Genomic DNA, 24154 nt, shown 5'->3' on the forward strand with positions numbered 1-24154 from the left:
GTCAGTGTCCTTCTCTGCGGGCAACACGGTGGGACTGACTGTCTCCTGCTCAGCTCTGCAACTCCTTTGGCAGCTCCTTCTCCTCGTTGACACCTTCTTCCCTGCTCCCAGGGAAGCGGGGTCTCCTGCCCAGACCTCTGGACTACAAGTGTGGGAGGGAAAGGGATCTTTTCTTCCGCTAAAAACTCAGCAAAATGTCTGGTCCCAGGACCTGCCAGATTCAGCATCTTCCATGAGCATCTGCTGGCAAAACCCTTTGAGTCAAAGCAGCCTGAGTGCCCTGACAGGCAGGGTTTTCCGTGCTCTTTGGACAAGCTGGAGTAGGGAGTGCTTGCACGTGGCTCCAAGGATGCAGCCAGTTGGCTGAGAGATGGCAACCTCGTCCACCAGAACAGGAAGGAGGGAGCTGGGGTGAGTGTCAGGTCAGGTCCGTGTTCCTGTCCTCTGCCAAGTGCCTCCTGGCTTCAGTGGGATTTGTGGGGGTGTGGATGTGTGTGCAGAGACTGAATATGTTGGAGAAGAGACACAGCAAATACTTATGAAAAAATATTACTGAGCTAATGTTGCAATGATTTCCCAGTAACACAGAACGATTTTGCAGTATCTTTTTACACTCCTCAGTAATAAATGGCTTTAAGGCCAGAGAAAAAGGGTGGAATATCTGGGCAGGGGGGGAGGGAGACTGCAGTGCTCAGAGGAAGGATGACAGGGAAAGGAAAGGATGCATGGAGAGCCAAAATCCAGTTTTAGGCAGGTTTTGCACTTGCTGTTCGCAGGTGTTATCTCAGCCCACCCTGCATCAAAAGGGGAGCAATCAGCAGAAAGGGTTTCTGTAAGGATTTCTTTTCCTTTGAAGTTCAGAGTGAAAGCCATCCTTTTCCTGAGACCTCTCCCACAGCTGCATCCAGACACAAACTGCCCCAGCCCCAGTGCAAAGCAGTGAGATCTCCAAGCTCTGCCAGTGCAGAACAGCCCTACTGGACGTGACAGAGAGAACCTCAGCTTGGTAAGGTTTCACCATCTCACTTGGGGAAATCTTGATGGTCAGTGGAGTTCCCCAGTGAGGTTATTTACCCAGACAGGGCCTTGGGGGGAGAGAGGCCACCCACAACTGGTTCTTTGGCCCAAGACCCCCTCACACCTCTTGCCTTCCCAGTTTTTGAAGCATACACAAGCACAGGGCCACCCCTTTAACACATCCCAGCAAGGGACCCCACGTAGTGCTGGCAACCCTCGCCGTCAGCCACTTGGTAAATTTAATTAATTAATTAAACTATCCACTTGTGCCTTTCCTGTGGTGGCCAGGCAGTACCCTCTTTGCAGCGCTGCATCCCAGCTGATTCCTCTGTTCAACCCCAAATCCGGGGGGACCCTGGAGCTGTGGCACAGCGGGGTGCCCTCTCCTGCTGGCACCCTTCCCCCAGGGCCCGCCAGGGGCACGGCCGTGCCCAGCCCAGGCAGCCTCGCTGCTCTGCCTGCACCCCAGCCAAAAGCACCTTCGGGCAGTGAATTTAATTAAGGTTTCTGAAAAGCAGTGTCTGGGAGCCCCTCCTGGATCTGCGGCTCTGAACTTCATTAGGAGCGGTTTGTTGCTAATAATGCCGGCAGCTTCTCTAATTAATAATGGAAGGGCTGTGAGCAGATGCCAAGCCAGGAGAGGGAAGGATTTGTTTGTTTATTTCGCTCCTCTCTTGGTGTTTTTTTTTTTTTTTTCTGGAGTGTAGAGAGAGGGCTGGGGCTCATTTCCCATCTGAGAAGTGAATGGCAGTGGCTGGGAACCTCAGTGGGGAAGACGGTGCACCTGTGAAGCTGAACAGGGAGATGGAGCGGGGTGGGAGATGGGCCCCCATGGGTGGAACAGAGGAGCATCCCCACAGCAGGGGCTCCTACTCCTGTGGTGCTCCCTGCCCACCCAGGACAGAGCCTGCATCACAAAGCATCACCCCCACAGCATGTCCCTTCCCTTCCCATGCCCATCCCATGGCATGTCCCATAGCCCATGGCAGGATGGTGCAGACATGGGAGGGAAGTGTTCTGCATGCTTCAGACCCCTGCACCACAAGGATGTGTCATACAACACCCAGAAATGTGGGCTCACAGGAGATCAGCACACCATGTCCCTTTGGGTTTTGTTGTTTGGGTATTTTTTTCCTCTTTTCCCCTCATTTCTCTCCTGCTTGCTGTCTCTCCCAGCTGATGTTTGTGGCACAGCTGGCCACAGCAGCACCTTGGTGCAGAGGAGAAGCTCCTGACACAACCCAGTTCACAGGACCCAGCATGTTAATGCCCTGTACTCCTGGGGGCCCGATGGCCAAGCCATGGCTGGAGAGGGTCCCAGAGCAGCCAGGCTTGGCCAGATCCTGCTGCCTCCCTCTGGCACAGGACAAGCACCCCCAGCCAACTTTTGGGGACACCAGGGAACCAGCAGGCATCCTTGTCCTGTAGCTTGTCACAGCCTCAGGACTGACACAGGAAACCAGCACCTGGCAGGAGTGGGAGGAGACTGTAGGGACACCTCCCGCATGCCCCAGCTCCCTGTCTAGGCACCCACTAAAAGCTCCAGCTTCTCCAAACAGCTTCCAGAGCAACTGTTCCTGCTGTCAGGCAGGGTTTGCACTGGGGGAAAAAAAGACATTACCTTGCCCTGTCACCTCATCGCTCACAAGAACTGAAGCAGTGTTTGGACAGGCCACAGCAGCTCAGCCACAGCAGCCTCAGTGCGGGTTTTGTCCCCTCTGTCCCCTCCATGCCCCACTGCTCACCTGCCACAGGGAAGCACTGCCTGCAGCTTCATGTCAGGCAGCAGCCATTGCCACAGTGGCTTTCCAAGAAAGCATACCTCAGTTTTGGTTTTGTTTTTCCTAGGGGAGGAGTATTTTTAATGTCCTTTCCCAGCATTCTCATTTCCTCAGACTTTCTACACTCTGGCCACAAACCATAACCTGCTGGAGGGCAGTGAGCAGGGCTGTCCCGTGCTGGAGATGCTCCTGCTGCAGGAGATGGGGTACCCACTTTGGAAGGGCTGGGCAGCAGGGAGCAAAGGAAAAAGCATGGTTAGATATTAAAAAATCTCCAGGAGTGTCCAAGGCCAAGATGACCTGGGAGACCCAGCTTGCTGCCCAGGCTGGGATCATCCCTGTCTGCTTAATGCACAAATCCCTTCTGTGGCTGTTAAAAATGCTGGAGCAAGCGTGGGGCCATGGCATCTCATATGCCCCACTTGCTTTTTGAACAGGAATATTATCAGAAGCTTGCAGCAAAAGGGGAAACATGAAGGCAAAGGGGCTCAGGAGTGGAGGGGTGGCTGGGCCCTGTGACAGGGAGCATCCCTGGGGCACAGGGCGCTGTGGCAGCCTGCCCAGCCCCAGCACAGCCAGCTGAACAATGCTGCGAGGCGTTGGGAACACGCTCGGCACTGGGAATCCCAGTCCTTGCCTTAAAAGGAGATTTCAGCGAATGATTTTATTGGAAAATTGTTTTCTGATTATTCAGCTTGTTGAAAGTTTCATTTCATTATTTGCAACATGGTAGGAGGGGGGCTTCGGCTGCACAGGAACAGTGATGGCCAAGGATGTTTCCGTGAGTTTCTAGTCCAAAAGAGCCCATTAAATCATCGTGTTTTACCTCCTGTGTTTGAGAGCAGAGAATTTCCTGCAATTCCCCTTGCACTGAGCCCAATAACTTGTGGTTTTGATTCAAGCGGGCGGCCCAGGACAACGTCCTGTCTCGGCTTGGTGACTTCAAGAGAGGAAGAATCTCCCACTGACTTCCCTTGGCTGTTTGTCCTGGTGGCCAAAAAAAAAATGCACCCCCGAGAGCAACACCCCACTGCCAACTTATTTCTGATGCAGCTGCATCCTGCTTGGAGCCTCTCTTGGATGAAGGGGGATGCCCAGACTGCCCCTCAGCTGGTGCAGGTGTGCCCTCTGAGCTGCATAGATTGATACAGAGCATCAGCAGGATACCCCCAGCCTGCCCTCAGCAAGCAACTCAAGGGTTAATAAACTTCAAACAGATGTGACCAACGTGTCAAGACATGAGAAGTACGTGGTATGGATGTTTATAAGCACATCGACAGAAGGCATTCATAAAAGGTTATAAACTGTGGTAATAAGCAACCCATCAACTTGTTTGGACTCTAACACTTGATTAACCATTTATTAAAAGGTGCAGTAATCATTTATAAGCCATAAGTGGGACCGAACGTAAAGTATGACTCCTTTTATGTTAATAGATGCCTCAAGAATTTCCTCTCCCTTTCTGACATGTTTTGGGTGGTTAAAGGCTAACCCTGGCTGCCAGGTGCCACAGCCCCTCCTTAGTGCTGTGCTTTAGCTGGATTCACTCCAGGAGCCTCCCACTCTCCTGACACCCGTGGAGGAGATGTGGGTGTCCCCACCACAGGTTTGTCAGGGCCTGGGGTTTTTTTGTGGAGGGTTCTGAGTTTGTTCTGGCCAGGATCTGGGTGACCTCCAGCAGCAGTCTCTCCCCTCAGAGACTGGCAGCAGGGAGGGACGGATGGACAGAGAGGTGTTGGCTGCCAGCAGAGCAGGGGGCAGCACAAGGTGGTGGGCAGCAAGGGAAGCTTGGCAGCTCTGCAGGGAGAGGAGGGCCACCAGACGTAGGAAGAGCTCAGGCACTTCTCCCAGGCCTTCCTGCAGAGCCCACACGGGCCCTGCTGCCCACAGGTCCCCAAAGGAGGATCTGTGGGGGGACAGCAAGCACCAAGCGCTGAGCTGAGCAGAGTGGATCATGACAGGGAGACTTCAGAGGGGTTAAAACCACCTGCCTAGAGACCCTGGAGCCCTGGGGTGCCTGGGAGAAGGAGAGAGCACAGAGAGAGCTGGGAACCCCCTCCCTGCATTCCCCATGCAGGAGTCTGTTCAAGCCCCAGGCTGCCAACACACCAGGATGAGACAGAAATGCCTCCAACACAAAAGCTGCTTCATCCTTCTGTCAACAGGACCCTCCTTTTTTGTTTGCCATCACACTCCTGCCCCCAGACAGGTCGTGTTTTCCTTCCTGGTGTCTTAACAAAACCTAAACCAATAATTGCTCCCATTACACAACCAGGAGTGACAGTTTATTAGCCATGCTTCCTGACCTAATTTATACCAGCGCTCTCCTGCTTTTCCCTTCACTGTGGGCAAACAGACCTTTACGCTTTCTGAGAGGAAGTTTAAACCCCAGTAGCAGTGAGTGCATGGGCCGCAGCTCTGGAGAAATCCCCTGCCCTCACCTGCCTCAGTTTCCCCCAGCTGCATCAAACTGGAGTCCAGTGGCACCACTTGGCTTTGGGGCTTCAGGTTTGGGGTTGCACAGGGCATGGCAGCCTTGGATGCTCTGCCCTTCACGGGAAAGCCCAAGAGCTCCCTGGCAGGGGGCTTTCTAGCAGGCGTGTGGCACTGGGTCATTTGGCTGGAGTGGACTTGAATTGCAGGGAACATGCAGAAAATGAACTGGAGGGCTGAGAAACTGATGCGAAGATTGCAAAAATTACACCTTGTTCTGGGCAGGGACCACAGGGGCCTTCTGGTGGGAGAGTGGCTGAATGGAACTGCAGATGGGAATGGAGGGGGTGGGATTGTATCCTGCTCCATCCTGTCTCCCATGATCAGACTTGGGGCTGGCATCCTCATGTCCCAGGCTTGTTGCTGGGCTGGCAGCACTGAGGAGCTCCATCTTTCCCTCAGGGAAATGCCTCAGTGTGGTGTGGGATGCTGTGCCAGAGATGGATGCACCAGGGAAAGGGCCGGTGCAGGACTGGGCCACTGGTAGCCACGGGCTCAAGGCAAAAGGCTGCTGCTTTCTGCCCTGGCCTTGGGGACAGAGAAGGGCTGTGTGGGAGTCCCTGCACGCAGGCGATGGTGACACAGCAAAGCAAGAGCCCCGGGGCAGGAGGGTTTACACGGCCATTTGGAAGGCTGTAAATCCTGACCTCACCACTACAACACAGACCAGGTGGGAAATGCCTCAAAAAATGGCTTTTCTACCTGTGGCACAGCCTGGGCTTTGGGGAGTGCCAGCCTGGACAGACTGTGGGAGCAGCCAGAGGAATTCACTGCCAGAATGGCCTTCCCTTTTCCCAACCTGTGGTGGGAGACTCACCACACTGGGGTCTGTCATCGATTGTTACCATCCTTTCCAGACCCCTTTTAAGATGAATGGGTTACTTTTAACCCCCTCCAGTACGTTTGTCAGAGTGCAGTGGAGAAACTGCCCCAGAGCTCTGCTGAGGACAAAAAAAAGTGGGCAAATCCCAGGGATGGTGGCTGCCCCGGATGCTCTCCCCAGCTACGCCCTGTTAAAGGCTGCCCAGCTCTGGCAGCACTTCTGCAACTGGCAGCAGAAGGTAAAATGAGACCAAGCTGCATTTTTCCCCTTGTCCACCCAGCAAACTATTACAGCTTTATGCCAGGTCCTGTCCCCTGGGTCTCAGGGGAAGGAGCTGCCCCAGGAGGGAGAAGAGCGGAGGAGCCTGTCTGGCCGCCAGTCTCCATCGTGCTCAGAAAAAAAGAATAAGGGAAAATTGGGCTGAATTTTTTTGTTTGGTTGTTTTGGGTTTTTTTTAATATATATGGAGGTTTTGTGGCTTTGACGCAGTTTCCTGAAAATCCTGCCTCATCCTGCCAGGGACTGAGCAAATGCACATCCCAGCCCTCGGCGTTGGGGAGAGAAGGAGGAGAAGCCAGGGAGGGAGAGAAGAAAGCCTTTGCCAAACTGGCCTGACCAGAATGTGACACAAGAGCAGGAAATGAGTCACGCCGGCAGGGCAGCTGCTCCCAGGCATTTGCATAGAAAGAAACCCCACCAAGCAGGGAACTACACCGGCCCTCATCCGGCTCCCCCTGCTCCAGCCCCGCAGCTGCCGGCCCGCTCCGCACTCACCAGCACCAGCAGCACCCCGAGCTCAGATAAGGGGATGAGCCCTGGAGCATCATCCCTGCTCCACAGCTGTGCACCCCTGGATTTGGCCAGTCAACCTCAGACTGGGCTGTTACACCCCAGATTTGCTTGAACCAAAGCAGAGCTCCCCTCCAACACCCTGACATGCAGTTCCCCTTGGCCAGCCCTCAATACCCACTTTGGCCCATGCTTTAGGCTCAGGGAGGAAGGGAGAAAGCCCAGCATTTTTGCCCCAAGAGGAGCCCCAGTTGCACACCCATTGCACAAGGGTAAGGCTCTCCCACGGGGCCAACAAGGGCATCACCATCCCTGCACCCAGCACAGCATTCCAGACCTGCTCCCAGCTTCCAGTGTCACATGTGGGTGTTGCTGGATCCCAGTGCCTGTGGGACTGGGAACCTGCTTTGTGTGCTGTGGGGACCAGGCTGCACACCCCGCTTTGGGTCCCTTTTTATTAATGTCAGAGACAGAAGGTTTTGCCTGCAGACACACTGCATACACACACGTGCATCTTCTCCCAGAAGGTTTTGGGCTGGGAGGATGCCACAGCAGGCAGGTGACAGTGTGTGAGGGACAGGTGTGACTCCATGGCATGTGGGTGGTGTGTCCTGGGCTGGGCCAGCAGGTGACATGGGGACCTCTGCATTGTTCCTCTTCCATGGGGCTGTTTCCCTCCTCCTCCACCCCAAACAGGAACTGAGGATGGCCACAGCGGACATATTTAGTGTTGGAAACCAGACTGTTGCCACCCTGCAAGTTCCTTACATCCTTAAACACAGCTTAAAACTTCAGTGAAAAACTTCAGCATGTTAATCACTTGGAGGAGGTGGAGGGAGCTTTCTCCATCACACGGAGCCACCTCAACAGCCTGACATAGAAGGGGACAGAAGGGGAGTGATGTTTTTTCTCTGATGGGTTAATTGAGTTATAAATGACCCAAGAAACACAGCCCTTTGTACCACTTCCAGAGGGCTCAAGGCTTCTGGGGAAGGTGCAGGGCTGGGTGCCAGAGCCTTCAGGAGTGTTCCCAAGGGAGGGTGGGGGCAGACAGGGATGGTGTCACATTAACAGCCAACCTCTCTGTAAATCTCTGCAAACACCCTCCTTCTACCATCAGCTCAGCAGGGTCCCAAGCCCCAAACACCAAAATTAGTTTGGTACCTTGGCTCTACAGAGCAGCCAATTCATCCCTGCTCCCATGGACATCATCTGTACCAGGCAATGCCACCTCAGTGCCAGACACCAGTGACAAGTGCCTGAGCATTGTGGCTCTGCAGGGGGTACCTGCAGCCCAGCCAGTGCTCACTGAGGGCTCAGCAGAGATGCTGACACTTTACTGGGGAGACAGGGCAGGAAGTGGTCTTTCCAGAGCAGGACTAAGGGCTGCTGAAGGGAGATGATGGTCTCCCTTCAGGAAAGGGGAATGATGGCCTGGCAGCGGCTGGGAAAACTGAGGCTTGGGGGAGGTTGAGGGATGAACACCAGCACTCAGCTACAAACCACCTCTGTGGCCCCTTGGCGTGGTCTGGGACCCACACCAAGATCCTGGTGGAGGGGAGACTGAAGCATGGGCAGGCTTTCTGCTGCTTGTTCCTGCTGGTGTTCATCAGCCAGCCAGCACTGTCAGGAAGGGGTTTGGGAGCTGTGTAGGCAGAGGGGGCCCTGTCTACTGCCTTCCTCCAGGCAGCTCCTGCTGGTTGTGGAAGGGCTGCAATGCCCAGCCTGGCTTTGGGGCTTCCCTTGCCAAGGGAGTTTCTCTGGCATGGGCAGGGAGATGGCATCATCCAGATGTGAGTATGATGACAGAGTGCCAGTGCCAGTCCCAGGGCAGAGAGATTCCCCTCCAGGAGTAGAGTGGATCTTTCAGCTTGGCTAAGCCCCATCCCATCCACCTTCCTCTTTTAAGAACTGGTAAATACCAACCAGCTTTCCCAGCACAGCTACAGTGGGAGTACAGGGGGCCTGAGAAGCCCCTGTGCTGGCTGGGGCGGGGATGGTGGCTGTCACTGGAGGCTGTCTGGTACAGTGTGTGTTTATAGAGAAGTGAGAGTCATGAATAGTTTTGCGCTGACTTTTCGAGGAGAGGTTTGCCTCCACACGGCCTCCGCCAGTCGCCTGCGGTTCTGACACATCTCATGCTGCCCTGCCCAGCTCCCACCAGCCCTGGCTGCCGGCTGGCTGTAAAACCCTGCAGGAGAGGTACAGCCCATGGGCTCCGAGGCCTGGCACAGGAACTGCATGGCAAACCGCTCCCTTTTCACTTGAGCCCCAGGAGGGCAGGGATGGAGGGGGCGGCCGAGGGGTGACACGGGGTGAGCCCCAGCAGAAGCCATCACTGTCTCCTTATCAGAGTGTCTCTAGGCAGGGCCTGTCTACGCACAGGGGTTCCTGTAAAACAGTGTGGAAAGACCTGGATAATCCCCATACTGGGAGTGGTGTGAAATGCTCATCCCTCCAGCAGCCTGCCCTGGGTGGTCCAAGGCACTGGGATACACGGTGCTATAGCAGACACTGCTGAGTGGTGTCTTCAGACGTTTGAGGCCGCAGATGGGGAATTCCTGCTAAATCCCTCCCAGAGGCAAATTGCCATCAGAGAGCCTCACCCAAGGGTCAGGTTTGGGCCAGATCCCAAAGCTTATGACTGAGCCTTTGCCCTCTTGTCACTCCACCACAAACCTGACTGTGGACCCCGATCATTTTTTGATGTAAATACTTTGTTTTTGAGCCATTGACGCTCTTGCCAGTGCAAAATGGATTTCCACCAGCAACGTGCTTTATTCCCAGCAGCTTGGCACATATGGCAGGGGTTAGATATACAGTGTCCCACAAAACAGCTGCGGAAACATTTGGTGGGAGAGCTGTTAACAGAGACACCTCTGTGCCCCAAGCTCTGGCAGAAGGTGCTGGGGGTTCTGGTTTGGGAAAGACCCCAGGGGACAAACGGCTGTGGCTCTGCACAGGGAGGAAATGCATCTAAATGCAAAGTAACAGCCCTTCTAGAAGCCAGCCAAGAGGACACAGGAGGCTCTTGAGGGCACTTATCCCAGAATATTCTGAGTTGTATGGGACACACAAGGATCATCGAATCCAACTCTTGCCCTGCAAAAGACATCTTCAAGAATTAAACATCCTCAGTGTGCCTGAGTGTGTTTTCCAAACGCTTCTTGAACTCAGGCAGGCTTGGTGGTATGGCCACTTCTTTGGGGAGCCTGTTCCCAACCAGTGCCCAGCCAGAACCTTTTTCTAATATCCAACCCCAACCTCAACCTCCCCTAACACAACTTCAGGCCATTTCCTCGGGTCCCGTCCCTGGTTACCAGAGAGAAGATACCAGTGCCTGCCCCTCCTGTTCCCGCCGCGAGGAAGTTGTACACGGCGATGAGGACGGTGCCCAGCACCAGCTGTGACCCAGATGTGCACCGGTTCCAGGGCAATCTGCCTTTTTACGGACTGGCACCCTGAGCAGCGGGCACCGCGCAGGGATGCCGGTGACCGGGCAGGGGGGCCCTACGGCCGATGCAGGGGCCAGACGGGACATGCCGAGCGCGGCCTCCTCGAAAGCAGCGGCTGAGACCGGCGCAGATTGGCGGCGGTCGGCGCCGGGCCCCACCGCGGGCCGTGTCCCCTTTACGGCGGCGGGGCGGCGGGGCGGGGCGGGGGCGGTGCCCGGTGACGCGCGGGGCGGTCCCGCGGCCGGGGCGGGGCTGCTCCCGCCGCAGCACAGCGGCAGCTCCGAGGCGGCGACGGCGGCAGCGCCCGGCGAGACCCACCGGCACCGGCGCCTCCGCTCCGCCCCCCACCCCGGCCGGCTCCCGAGCGGGGCGGGGCGCGCCCGTCCGTCCGCACCCCTTTCCCCGGTTGATCGATCCGCGCGGCCGCCGCCCCCATGGCCGCCCCGCCCGCCCCCCGCCGCCGCCCCGGCCCCCCGCGCCGGGGCTGAGCCCGAGGCGCCGCCCCCCCTTCCCCTTCCCGCTGCGGGGCTCCGCGCCCCCACCCGCCTCGCTCCGCGTTCCTCCCCCCCTCCCCGGCCGCGGCCGCCTCCCCGGGGGCGGCGGGAGGAAGCCGGGGCGTGGGGCTCCGGCGCCCAGGGCGACCCCAAGATGGCTGGAGGAGGCGGCGGGGGCGGGCGCGGGGGGCTGTGCTGAGCGGCCCCGCCGGGACGGGACGGCTCGGCTCGGCTCGGCTCGGGCTCGCCTGGCCCCGCAGCCCCTCCGCAGAGCCTCGCTGGGCAGGCGGAGGAGGTGGCTCCCGGGAGCGGGGTTGTTCTGGTGACTTTATTTATAATTTCTTTTTTTAAAGACCCTTTTTTCTTCTTTTTTTTTTCTTTTTAAAATTTATTTATTTTTTAATTTTATTTTTAACGCGCTCCCGGTCTCCGTTCTCAGCCGGGCAGCTCAAGATGGCTGAGAGCTGACTCGGCTCTCCCGGAACCGCTCGCTCCGGCCGGCTCCTCCCGGCTGCCCGCCGCTGCCTCGCCCCTTCCCGGCGGGGCCGCGCCGGGGAAGGCAGCGCTCCGCCGCCGGCTCGGGCGCCGTCCGTGCACCCCGAAGCATTGTTACCGTCGGGGGCTTGCGACCCCCGGGCCGGCCACGAGAGCGGGCTAGGACGAACCCTCCGGGCGCCTTTTTTCCCCCCAGCCGTGGTGGGAAGTGAGAGCAGGTTGATTTGGGGTCCGCGGGGCTCAGAACCCCCCGTGGCAAAGCCCGTCCCCTCTCCCATCCCTCTCCGGGAGCGTTGGAGGAGCTGGGCGGGCTGTGCTGGGCTGGCGTTTGCTCTGAATGACCGAGCTCTCCCATTCAAGACCTCGCAATCTCGAAGCAGGCGAGAGAGCTTTTTTTTTTCTCTTTTTTTTTTTTTTTTCCTGTCTTGTCTTTTTTCCCCCTCTTCCTTTTTTCCCCTGCTGCTCCTCCGATTTAGAAACAAATCTCGGGGGCCGCAGAGAGAATTCGTTTTTCCGCCATCGTCATCGTCGCTATTATTATTATTTTTTTAATCTTCCTCCTTTTCCCGTTTTGGATCTTAACCCTTTGATCTGTTTCCTTTAAAAGACTCTGATTCCCAACTCCCATCAGGGGGAGAGGGAGGAGAAATACAGGGAAGGGGAAAAAAAAGCCCGAGCGAGTCGCTGCCCTCAGCTGTTGGCCAGGGTTGGTGGGGGACAAAAGTCCCTTTAAAATATTGAATGTCAGTTGCAAACCTAAGAAAAGAAAAATCTGATCCGGAGCGCTAAATTTAGGAGCTTTATATGGAACTTGGACTCTGCTGCTGGATTTTGTATGGATTTTTTTCAACCTTTGGTAAGTTTCAGTTCACCTTCTGGGGTAAAAAGGAGCAAATGGCTTTTGGGGGTGGTTAGGACTTCGGGCTGTAAGTCCAACAGGATCGTGTTGGGGTTTTTTTGACCATTTGTGTTGTTTTTTAACGAAGCGATGGGGACGTTGCGTTTTCTTGCCGGATATTCCTAGAGTGCTGCTCTGTAGCTTATTTTATCCCCGATTTTAAAATCTGCTGCGGTTTATTATTTATGGCGTGTGCTGCGGGGAGGGGGGAGCCTGTCCGTTCACCCTCAGCCTTCCCCTTTCAGGGAGGACAGACCCCGGCGTCCGCCCCTAGACCGCACTGAGCGACCGAAGCGGCTGTGGGGAAGCGTCGACAGATCTGCCGGCAGAGATGGCCGAGAATTGGAAGAACTGCTTCGAAGAGGAGCTCATCTGCCCCATTTGCCTGCATGTCTTTGTGGAGCCGGTCCAGCTGCCCTGCAAGCACAACTTCTGCCGGGGCTGCATTGGGGAGGCGTGGGCCAAGGAGTCGGGCTTGGTGCGGTGCCCGGAGTGCAACCAGGCCTACAACCAGAAGCCCAACCTGGAGAAGAACCTGAAGCTCACCAACATCGTGGAGAAGTTCAACTCCCTCAACCTGGAGAAGCCCCCCTCAGTCCTGCACTGCGTCTTCTGCCGCCGGGGCCCGCCGCTGCCGGCCCAGAAGATCTGTTTGAGGTGCGAGGCTCCGTGCTGCCAGTCCCACGTCCAGACCCACCTGCAGCAGCCCTCCACGGCCCGGGGGCATCTCCTGGTGGAGGCGGAGGACGTGAGGGCCTGGAGCTGCCCCCAGCACAACGCCTACCGCCTGTACCACTGCGAGGCCGAGCAGGTGGCCGTCTGCCAGTTCTGCTGCTACTACAGCGGGGCCCACCAGGGACACTCGGTCTGCGACGTGGAGATCCGCCGCAATGAGATCCGGGTGAGTCCAACCATCCTGGACGCTCGGGTTTGCCCAGCCTGGGGACTGCCCAGTCACCCTCTTCCCTGCCATGTCTGTTCCCCTGTGTTTGTGTCGGACCTACACAAAATCCATCCTGGCACTGCTCCTCCTTCCGCCCGGGGTCCCCCTGTGGCAGACATGTTGGGTGGCCTCCCAGCCAAGCAGTGACGGAGCCCGTGGGTGCCAGGGGGGCTCCCCGGGGAAGGTGTCTATGCTGTGGGGCCTTTGTAGCTGTTGAGCTGTGGGTCCTGCAGCCCCTTGGGTGTGCACTCTGCAGGGCAGGGTTGCAGTCTTGGGCCAGGGGTGTTTGGAGGGGCCGTCTGCCAGGTTTGTGCTGGGCTATGCAGCTGTTTGGGGGAAGGCAGAAGAGCTGCCTGCAGCTGAGGTCGAGTCACCCCAAAATTGGGCTTCCTGGGAGGACAAAGCGGCTGCAGGAGCAAACCCTGTCCATTGTAAGGCCTGTGAATGTCAAACTGCCTGCTCTTCCCACTGCCTCCCACTGGGGCTGGTGGCCGCCGTCCTCTTCCCCCCGGCAATGGAAGAGCTTCGTGTCAGAGACCCATGACGTGTCAGAGACCCATGACGTCTCACTGGTGGGGATTCAGTCTTGGGATTTGGCCAAATAATGTGATTTTTTTATTGGGGGGCACAGGGCTGCCTCTCTCCCTAGAGCAGCTTGGGCTGTTGTGCTGGATTCGAGGGAAAGCGGGTCTGTATTTTGCTCTTGGCCAGGCCATCTGTCAGGAGCTTTCACCCCTGGCTCCCCACCCTCCAGTTCTGGCGGGCATTTACCAGCCCTGCGGCCAGCCCTGCCCTGACCTTTCTACCACCTTCCCCCTTTTCGGGGTTGCCCCTCCGCTCCCCCTCCGACCCTTCGAAAGAGGCTCGGCGCTTGTCTGCCGAATAAATATTTAACAATGAATTGAATAGTGATTACTGTAAAATGGGGATGATTTCCTGTGTATTTTAATGTTGCCAAAATGAGTCACCATTTAGCAATAAAAAAAACCGAAGAAGTCATAAATAAAAATTGCAGTATAATTACTTTCCAATTGGATGGCCAGGCCTGGGAGTGGGGCAGGGGGGTGCAGCTCTGTGTAGAGAGGAGCCAGCCTGAGCTCACAGGAAGGTTATTTTCCTCTCCAGGTTTTCTGGGGTAAAACCAGGGACCTCCACGGAGGTGCCAGCAGCTCCGCCACACATGCTGGAAGGGGAAAGACCCAGTCAGTCTTTTGGAGAAGCGCTTTTCTGCTTCTATTTTTAGGGAGTCATTTTGGTTTCCCTCTGCCAGGGTGGGGAGCCACCTCGGGAGGGCTGTGCAGGGCTGGGATGGGGTTCTCGTGCATGTCCCAGGAGCCTTAGCCAGGGACCGAAACTATTTTTCCAGGTCCTTTTCCAGGACACTTTGATCTCATTTATTCCCGCTCTTGCTGCATGTTTTTTTTGTTGTTGCTGCCGTTGTTATGGCTGGATGTTCGCGGCTTCTTGGGGATGCACACTGCTAATGACCTGGCAGAAATCTGCCACTGCCTAGGCTGGATTTTGGCCCCGGCTTGAAATTTTAGGATATGTGGCCAGACACCGAAAGTGTTAGACGGTTGTATCGTAGAGCCATGGAATTGTTTTGTGACCTTGGCAAAATCCCTTGGTACCTCCATCGCCACGTTATCTTAATTTCCTTTCTCTGTGATGATAAGCTTGTCTCTTCCCGCTGGGCGCGTGGCTCGGTTGGGTGCACGGAGTCTGGGTCACTGAAGGACAGCACCAAGCTGGGGGACGGTGTGCCCAAAGGATCCTCCCTATAGTTGAATCACTTCTTCCATGAAGTGGCTGGAGTAGGGATGAGCCCCTGGGAAAAGCACCCAGCAAGTTGCCAGCCCTTGCTCCGTGGCTGTGGCTGGGTCTCCAGCTGAAAGCTGCCGGTTGCCAGCCAGCAAGGAAGGTGGCCTCGCCTCGTCGGCTCCCGAATTAGGGTGCATGAGCTCAGCTGGTGACGGCTTCCCGCCTGCGGGAGCCGGGCCCGGGATTCCTGGCTGCTTGCTCACCCTGCAGCGGCGGTGAGCCACACTCGGAGCATCCCGAGAAAAGATGGACTGGGACTGGGGGGCAGATGAGTAACGCTGGGCTTGGGAGGTCCGGGGGAGGCCCCATTGTGAGAGGTTTGTTCCATGTGTGGCTTGTGTTCAGAAAGCCGTTAATTGAGAAATGAGTCAAAGTTGGGAGGATCGGAGCCCTGACCTTGGTGCGAGGGACTCACAAATGTGGGGGTTGCAACGCCAACTTGCTGTGGAGGGGATGTCCCCCGTGGTCCGGAGGAGGGACTGGAGCCTGCAAACATGCTCCCCATAAACTCTGCTTTTTAAGCATTTATTCCTCTGGCTGTGTTGCCAACCTGCCTCAAAGGGCACCTTAGCCCTGGTTACAGACTGGTTTGAAGGGGAAAAGGGGCTCAAAACTCCTTGGGGACTGCACCAGCACTTTGTCAGCTGAGCTGGCAGGTGGGGCAGGAGTGCTCTGGCTGGGTGAAGGAGGCTGGAGGTGGGTGTCTGCCAGAGGAAGGGGGGTGTCCATGCAGGGTTTGCCTGAAGCAGAACATGCGCCTGGTGGGTTTGGGGGAAGGACCCCGCTCAGCATTAGGTGCTGCACAAACCCGCAGAGCCCTGGCTCGGAATTAGTTGAACTCCACAGTGCAACTGTAATACAAACAGTAAATAAAATATGTGGTTAATCTTTCTTTCGTGGGCGTATAAAGCGCTTACCTCCCCTTCCCCCCGTGAGATGTTTTCTCCTTTGTTTCCTGTTTTTGTAGTGCTTAAAGAGGAGAGGGGGGGAAAGAAAAGCCAACAAGGCACCCTCTTTTCTTTTTTTTCTTTTTTTTTCTTTTTTTTTTTGCTTCTTCTCATTTTGTTTGTTTCAAGGTCTCAAAATGAAACAGTTTTTCTTCCATCTTTGCCTTTGCTGCCCTAGCCATGTGCCTCCTGCCTGCATGGGGGAACCTGCTTCTAAGGCTGGAAAAGAAAGTTGCTCCAGTGCGAGGTTGAGGTGTTGCTTTTTATTTTTTCTCCGTCCAAAAAGGGGGAAAATACATTGCTGGGATTGGAGTATGGGTAAGAAGTCAGCAGTCAGAGAAAGAGACTCACCTGTGAGGTATTACTATGGTTGCCCTGTCTTTGTGGGGGACATGGTTGGTTGAGGCCAGGTACATCTGAGCTTGCTCAGAGGTTTCCCAGCTGCCTGTCCTCAGCTAGAGGTGCCACCAGTGGAAATGTCTTGGGTAGAGAGGCTCTGCTTCTGTTTTGTTTTGGGGGAAGGAGATCAATTTCTCCCTGTCTTAGCTTCCTAGAAATCCCTTCATATTCTGAAGATATCTGGTGGCTTTGAACATTAAGTAGGAGAAAATGCATTGTGGTGCTGAGACCTGGAGGAAAACATTGGGGATCCTCCTGGAGGTGTGTAGGAACAGCATCCAGCACTGTCCATGGAGCTGTGCATGTTCAGCAAATCCAGGGGGACAGGGACCGGGCTGCTGGCTCCATCTGCAGTTCAGTGGGTTTGGGCTTTCTTCTTTGGCAGCACCCCACATAAGGCAAACTCATGCTTTCTAAATTATGAGAAGGAGGAAAGCTGAGTGCTTGGTAGGAGCACAGGAAGAGATGGATCTCAAGTCTGTACCAAAAACTCTGATACTTTGCCAGCTTTGGCCACCACAAAGTCCTACATAGCATCCCCATGCTGCTGTCAGTGCCAGGATGTTTTGCTGGGACCAAGGGAGTCCTACTGGTGGGGAAGCTCGATATCAGCTTCACTGCTAGGCTTCTGGCATGAGCTGCTCTAGGTTGTTTTACTCTGAAACAGGTTTGGTAACTTGTGATGGACTGGATTTTTACAGGCTTACTTATTTTCCAGATGACTTGTTTATGAGGAGCACGGCACGCAGCTCACTGCAGGCATTGTGAGTACAAGTGCCCGAGTGCTTGAGTGCTAATTTAGCTCTCGTGGCTGTAGGTGGTGTGGCTGGTGCCTGGCAGGCATTTGCTGTGGCACTCTTTGAGCATTGCCAGTCCCCAGACAACTTTTGCAATAGGTCCTATGAAGCAGGAGATGGGCACCTTCTCCCTGCACCTGCCATCTGAACCTCCACCAGCACCCCAGAGCTGAACTGGCAGTCTAGCCCAAGGGTTAGGTCAGCCTAACCCAGGTCTTTCCTTCCCTGGCTTTGCTTATGCCCTGATTCCTGCCCAGGAACATGCTCCTAAATGTGGCTGATCATTGTGCCCTGGGATGCTGTCAGTTGGTCACGCTGCCATGATGAGCACTGACTTCTTGGGCCTTGGGCAGTGGCAGAAATCCCAGCACCCACCTAGCCTGGCTCCTGAGCTGCGTGCCACTCACCACATGGATCTGTCAGGCTTTGCTGCTCCGTGTTGTCAGGGGCAGCAGAATTCAGTTCAAGCTGTAGCAGCCTGAGCTGCCCTAGAGTGGTCTGGGGGCGCTGAGCCACTCTGCTGCAAACCCCTCTGGGTTTGCTGGCCAAGCAGCAGTGGGTGTCTGGCAGTCCCAGATCTCTGGCTGAACTGGAGCAGTCTCCTGCCTCCGCAGGGTTTGGATTAAGGGCTTTTCCCCGCTGCTTTCCTGCTAAGCTTGAACATTTTCTGTGCCCTTAGCCCGTCAGGTTGCCAGCGGTTTGTTGCTCCAGACCTGCAGCTGCAAGTCTTTTGTGTAGAGTCAATCCGAGAAGTGACAGCAGAGATGGAGAATGCTGGGAGGCAGCCTGGTGGCTTGGGTGGCAGGGAGGAGACTTGTGTGGAGGGGACAGCCTTGGTGAAGGGGTAGGACAGGGGCTGCTGTGGAGAATGCTCTCTTCCCATAGGGGACAGTGCAGTGTGGATGGGAGCTCAGAGAGTGAGGTGGAAAGAGGAGAGATAAGGAAAGGTTCACCTGAGGACCTTGAGCTGCTTTGCAAGGAGTAGCAACAATATGTAGCCCAGGCTTACAGCCCTGCTCACCAGACTGCTCTGGCCTACCTAGGGCTTTCCACCCTGAAGCCCTCCCTCAGCAGTGACTTTGAATGAGCCCCTGAGACAGAGGTGTTGTGGTCTGGTCTCTGAACTAGGAGGTCTAAGCCCAGCTTTGTCTGGTGATGAGGGTATAATGAACTTAGCCCAGACATTTGTTTAATCTAAATCTATCGTGTGATACTTATGTGAGCATCATGTGTCTGCTGGCGTGGAGGTGATCAGCGTGCCATTCTCCTCAAGCCCATGAGCACGATGGAGAGGGAGAAGTAGAGAGGCATGAACTGCATTGGGACACCCTGGACTTGTCTCCACCCCTCGGCCTCGTGCCTCACACGAGGGAGTCTGGGTGAGCCCTTCAAGGAATGTGCAAGCCCCAGGACTGTCCTTCCCTTCTCCCCTCCCCTTGCTCCAGCAAAGCGCTGTTCTCAAAGTCTCCTGTGTGCTGATCCGGGCCTGGTCCAGCCAGAGGGGCATCCACAGCCCCTCTGCTGCTTTGGTCTTTGCCTCTGGAGCCAAGGAGTTGCCTCTGTCCCCATCTGAGCGGGAGGAGCACAAGAGGGGCTGGCGAAGGGGGTGGGAGGAGAAGGCAGATTTCCATGTCTCACAAAGGGCACAAGTGATCAGATTCGTGCAACTGCCCAAGAATAAAGAGGCTCTTACAGTGCTGGCTGCCCTGACCTCTCTCCTCTCTGCTCCAGAGGACAGCGTGTGACCACACAGGGATTTCTTAGCTGTACTTGGGAGGCGGGCAGCAGGCTTTCTGTCCCCAGATCTGTCTGCAGCTTGCTTGCAGCATATTGGCCTGTTTTTTGCTCATTACCTGTCTGTTTACTGGAAATCTTGGTACATGGTGATAATTTCTTCTTTTCTTCTCTTTAATTTCATGTAATTGTTTTGGGGTTTTTTTCAATCTGACACTGAAATGGGGCTGAGAGCAGCAGTGCTTCCAGAGCAGGGACAAAAGTAACCAGGAAACACAGGGCAAGAGAGGAGGGATCGACACCGAAACAATGAAATAGCCAAGCAAGGAAAGACTGAATGCTCAATAGCACAAGCCTTTGCAGAAATGCCTGGCTAGTGCAGCATTTTATAATCAGCTTCTGTGCAGGGCTGGCCTGCAACAGTAGTGTGATGGGGGAGGAATGCTTTGAATTAGCTGGATGCCAGAATTAATTCTGTCAGAATTCAAATGTACATGTATGTACGGATTTATAAATAAACACTTGGAGCAGGATTTTGCTTTGCCACAAAGGCTTTAGGGCAGAATCTGGTCTGGCCTGGCTTTTTTGCTTTAAAAAAAAATAATGTGCTATGGATCTGGGCTAGGTTCTGATGACTTTGTCAACTTCTTGCATTTATCAGCAGCCTGTAGGCTGAGGAGATGCTGGTTGGGTTGAAGTAAGTGGGATGGCACAGAGGACTCGGAGCTGCTGAGCTTGCTTGCAGTGATAGCCAGTTTTCTGCAATGAACCTCTGTTTGCTGGAAGAGAGGGTGAGGAAGATGCTGGGGGACTGGTGGGGAGATGTGAAATTTGCAGGACCTGGGATGTCCTGCCCTTCCCTCTCCTCCACGGAAGGACAGAGGCAGCTACCCCTCCTTTTTCTGGGAGAGCCATATCCAGCATACTTGGGAATGGGAGGAGGAGATGTCTGGTCCCTAATATGGAGGGAGGGGCGGTTATTCACAGGCATGAGACTCTGGATGCACGCAAAAGTTTTTACATATGTCCCCCAGATGAACTCAGGGAAGAGGTTCTCAGTCCTGGATCCTTGCTGATAAGGACAGCTTCAGCCTGTTCTCACCAGGGCATCATGGTTGTCCCTCTTCTGTCTTGTGATTCTCTTGTGATGGTAACATGAGCAGAAGTTCCCAGCTCAGCGCAGTGCCCTGCACTCTGCAGCGGTGCTGTTGCACTCCAAGTCATCTGTTTGCTGAGATGATGTACCAGAACTGTTAAAAAAAACCCAAAACACGAATTAATTTAATTTCTCTGTTTCTTCTCTTCCCCCTACCTTTCCTTTTTCAGTTCTTGCTGTGTGGATGCTTTGATGGGGGGGCTGTCTCTGGAGTGGGCTGGGAAGAGCCGAGCTGTGGATGGCTCCAGATGAGGCAGTTGGCAGGGAATGATGTTCCGGATGGCTGTGTCTCTCTGAAATATGAGTAAACATTGTCAGAGCAGCCGACTATATGATCTGGGGCTGATCTGCCTTTTCTTCCCTCTACCCATCTCTCCCTGTTCAGGATCCCCCATTTGCTCGGCATCACCCAGTTCTCCTCTCCCTGCCTGGGCAACCTGGAAGCGTCATCCTAGAGCTGTAGCTTTGGAGAAAGAAAATCCTGCATGTCCTAATGGAGGCAGTGTTTTCCCTTGCCATACGACAGCTTAATCTAAACCCTCATTTGAGCCAGTTATTGTGTGGCTTTAAAACCCCATCCCCTGGAAACTAGTCTCCCACCCCCTTCCCTCCCAGTCAATCCTGGTCGGTGGAGCCGAGCTCCAGGGTTTGGTGCTGGGCCACACGCAGACACAGATCGATCACGCTGGGGGGTGGGTTGATATTTCTGTGGCAATGGTTTTTATTGCTGGTTGCGGTTGTTGGGTTGTTGGTAACTCGGGGGGGTTGGCGTACACTGTAATGGGCTTGTGCAAGGGGAGAGAGAGGGTAATGTGATTGCGTCCTTCTGCTCATTATCCTCTTGCTGCAAGGGGGGGCCGCATCCCTCTCCCCCTCTGAATCCATGTGGAGCTGCCGCCTCTGCGGTGGGAGCAGGTTTTCCCTGCAGGTGAACTCCTCTGCGCTCAGACAAAGGGCTGGGGGTGCCGGTGCCTCCCTTTGTTCTTTTCCTGTCCTGGTGCACTCGCCTCTGACGGCAAAAAGCCCCTTGAAGCGTGCCTCTCAAATGGATGGAGCGGAATAAATGTGCTGCGAGGTCTCTGTCCCCCTCGCAGACCCTTTGGGGACAGTGCGGGGGAGGGTGCTGCGCTCCCCCTTCCCTCTGGTATTGTGCTAGCCCTTAGTGATGGGGGTGGCCAGATCCAGGAGGGAATTACTGCAGCTCTCCTGCCACAGCTGCACTGTTGTTACTGGGTGGCTGAGGCCTGCGAGCTCTGTTTTGGTCAGAGGTAGTTTGATTGTAGGGGGTGGGGACGGAGCCTGCCCCCATCAAGGGAATGAGAGCACATCTGGGGGCTGTTTCCCTGCCTCTGCCTGCTGGCATCCTGCACAACAGGGCATCTGGGCAGGGAACTGGAAATAGTGCCTGGTGTGAAGACCACCCCTTTCCAAACACAATTCCTGAGCATGTAAGCCCAGCAAGTAAAGCCAAGGCCTGTCCTCCAGCTAAGGAATTTGTAGCTTTCTACTTAGAACAGGGGAGATAAAGATCATTTTAATCTCTGCAACAATCTAAAGTCTGGATGGCGAAGTCAGGGTATTACCCTAGTTTAGAGGTAAGCAGAGGTGGGGAGACCTGCTAGGAGTCAGGAAGTCCATGGCAGTGTGGGGAAGGAATCCTGGAGACTGGAGCTTTCTTTGCTGGTGATGGTACCTTGCATGGACCCTGCTAGCTGCCCCCATCCAGGTACTCCTCCCCTGGTCCTCCCCAGGGCTGGTTCCTGCTACAATCTAGGAATGCACATGATATTAATCTCCATTTACCAAAGTGCTTTTCAGCAATATGATAAATGATAACAAGGTGAAGAACAAAAACTAAACCTTCCTCTCTCTCTGAATTAAAACTGCCCACTGGAGCCTTCTCAGGAAGTATTCCTCCTTCCCAAAACCAAGGCCTGGCTTTGTAGGAGAGAGAGACAGGAGGCATCTGAAAAGACAGCCTTCATGTGTATGCTGCATCCAGTAACTGTTGACAAAGGCATTTGAGGAAAATCTTGTGCTTCCCAAACAGTGGAGGCTGGGAGCGTCTGTCAGTTTGGTGGGGGATGGAGGTATCCAGGGGACAGGGAGCCCGTCAGCCCATCTCTTCTGGGTCTGGTGGAGGGAGCAGGCATTGACGTTTTGAAGGTCAAGCAAAAGTCATGAGCTGGCCCTGTGGCAGCTGTGCTGGCTGGCAGGTAAGGGGAAGCCACCACAAAGCCACAATATCCACCTGATTTTTCTGTGGGTACAATCTCACCAGGAAATGAGGAGCTACTGTTGTTGGTCCTTTCTGCTCTAGAAAATGGCTGTGGGTCACAGCTAGAAATGGCTTCTCTGGTTGTACCCTGACTGCTGGTGCTGCTCCCCCAGTCCCTGTGCAGTTCTCAGCACATCCCATAACATTTGTGCCTCCGCTGCATCCTCCTTGAAAGAGGATAATGAAACTGAAAGGGGGAAGCTGGGCACACTAGAGGCACCTTGGGCTGCCAAGCTTGAGGAAGCAGTGCTGGTCTGCCAGAGACCTGAGGAGCTGGATTTTTGAGTCAGAAGATGACATGCCAGGTAGGCAGAGAGTGAAAGACACCTTACGTGAGGACGGAAACTGAGTGTCAAACATGGCTCACGTGAATCAGCAGGACTGGAGTTGTGCAGAGCAGTTCCCTTGGCTCCCTGGGAGGATGGAACTGACTGGGGTCTGAGCTGTCGAGCTCTGATGGCCAAGTCAAACCCAGAAGATAAATGATACTTCAGGGGCCTGAGATCAATAATGTCAAAGGCTGGTCCGTAATCGGGTGAGATTAAAAACCAATGACAGGCCTTCTCCTAGGAGCACAAGTCAGCACGTTGAAGGAGAGCAGCAGGGTTTGCATCTTTACAGTTATTCCCTGGCGGTGCCCACATCCAAAATCCACCTTCCCTGGCTGCCCTCTACAATATCAGTGATTTACCTTCTCAATCAACATCGACCATATCCTGCAGGTCCCCTACAGCCGAGCCCTCTTCACTGGTCCCTGTGCAGCTGGTCCAGAGTGCTCCTGTCCTTGAGAGAGTGGCTGAGTTGGAGACAAAAGCAACATAGTCTGGTGCTGGCCACCAGCCTCTTTCAGTGCCTGGGAGTGAGCTGGGACTGCAGGAGGTAGAGGAGGAGATGCTGAAGCAGGAGGTCATATTGATGATGTGGGTACCGTGATAGGCCATGTTTTGAAAGATGCTTGGCTTTCGGGAGCATAATGGGGAGAGGAGTTTGGGAAATGAGGGCTGCTGATTACTCTTGCCTTTGGTCCTTAACATGTTATTTTTCTCTGTATTTATCAATTAATGGGTACCATGACTATTTAGCCACCCATAAGCAGGAGACAGGTGGGGTGCACACTTGTGCTGATTTTGAGGGTGCGGATGTTAAATCTTGTCATAGAATTGTTTTGTCTCCTGGTTGGGTGCTAAGCAGGGAGCTGTGTCCCCTGGTTGGCAACAGCCACAGCCGGGCATGTAGAAAATGGGAGTGATTTATTTGCAGGAGCAAATTAAAATAAACTTAAGTCCCTTCTTTTCAGTGTATTCTTAAAGGGCTGCACAGGGTGCAGGCAGGGCCGTGCTGTGGCTCCTGTGAAGGGCACTAGGAAATATGATGTTGCCTCTGTTTCCCGAGTGCAAGGGCAATTGAAGTAGAAGGGGCCATGTTGTCCCCTGCTGCTGCCCCTTTTGCGCACACAAGGAGCTGTAGATGCTGTTTGCCTTTGCCCCAGGCTCCTCTTCCCCTTCCTCCCCACTCCCCCACCCCTTCCCTGCCAGGAAGCCTGGCCTTTGTGTGAAGTGATGCCTCCTGACATCAGCCGGGCGCACAATTTCCTCCGCAAAGGGGAGGGTGAGCGGGCAAGGAGAGGGGTGCCACGTTCCCCAGGATGTGATGTGTGGTCTGCTCTTGCTGGAGCACAGGGTGACAGTAGCTGTGTGCCCATCTGGGATCCTGTAGGGGGGGAGGTGACTGTCCCAGCCTTACTGGCATGGTGATTCGGTGGAGCTTTGCCTGCTTGTGCTGTTCTGCCTGAAAACACCACACCAGTGTGTTGCTTTTGCTGCCTAAGACTCTA

At 54.8% G+C, this 24154-nt stretch overlaps 1 protein-coding gene across 1 annotated transcript in view; it reads left to right on the top strand.

Annotated features, from left to right (window-relative positions):
• Window positions 1-10589: 10589 nt before the first annotated feature.
• The window catches only part of TRIM8 (tripartite motif containing 8), a 30212-nt gene continuing 16647 nt past the window's right edge, over window positions 10590-24154 (top strand). Inside the window, exons 1-2 of the mRNA XM_005481138.3 lie at window positions 10590-12203; window positions 12491-13146. Coding sequence (XP_005481195.1) covers window positions 12577-13146 — 570 coding nt within the window. The 5' untranslated portion in view covers window positions 10590-12203; window positions 12491-12576. The remainder of the gene's footprint in view (window positions 12204-12490; window positions 13147-24154) is intronic.

The sequence above is a fragment of the Zonotrichia albicollis genome, chromosome 7, assembly GCF_047830755.1.
Source record: "Zonotrichia albicollis isolate bZonAlb1 chromosome 7, bZonAlb1.hap1, whole genome shotgun sequence".
Lineage (NCBI taxonomy): Eukaryota > Metazoa > Chordata > Aves > Passeriformes > Passerellidae > Zonotrichia > Zonotrichia albicollis.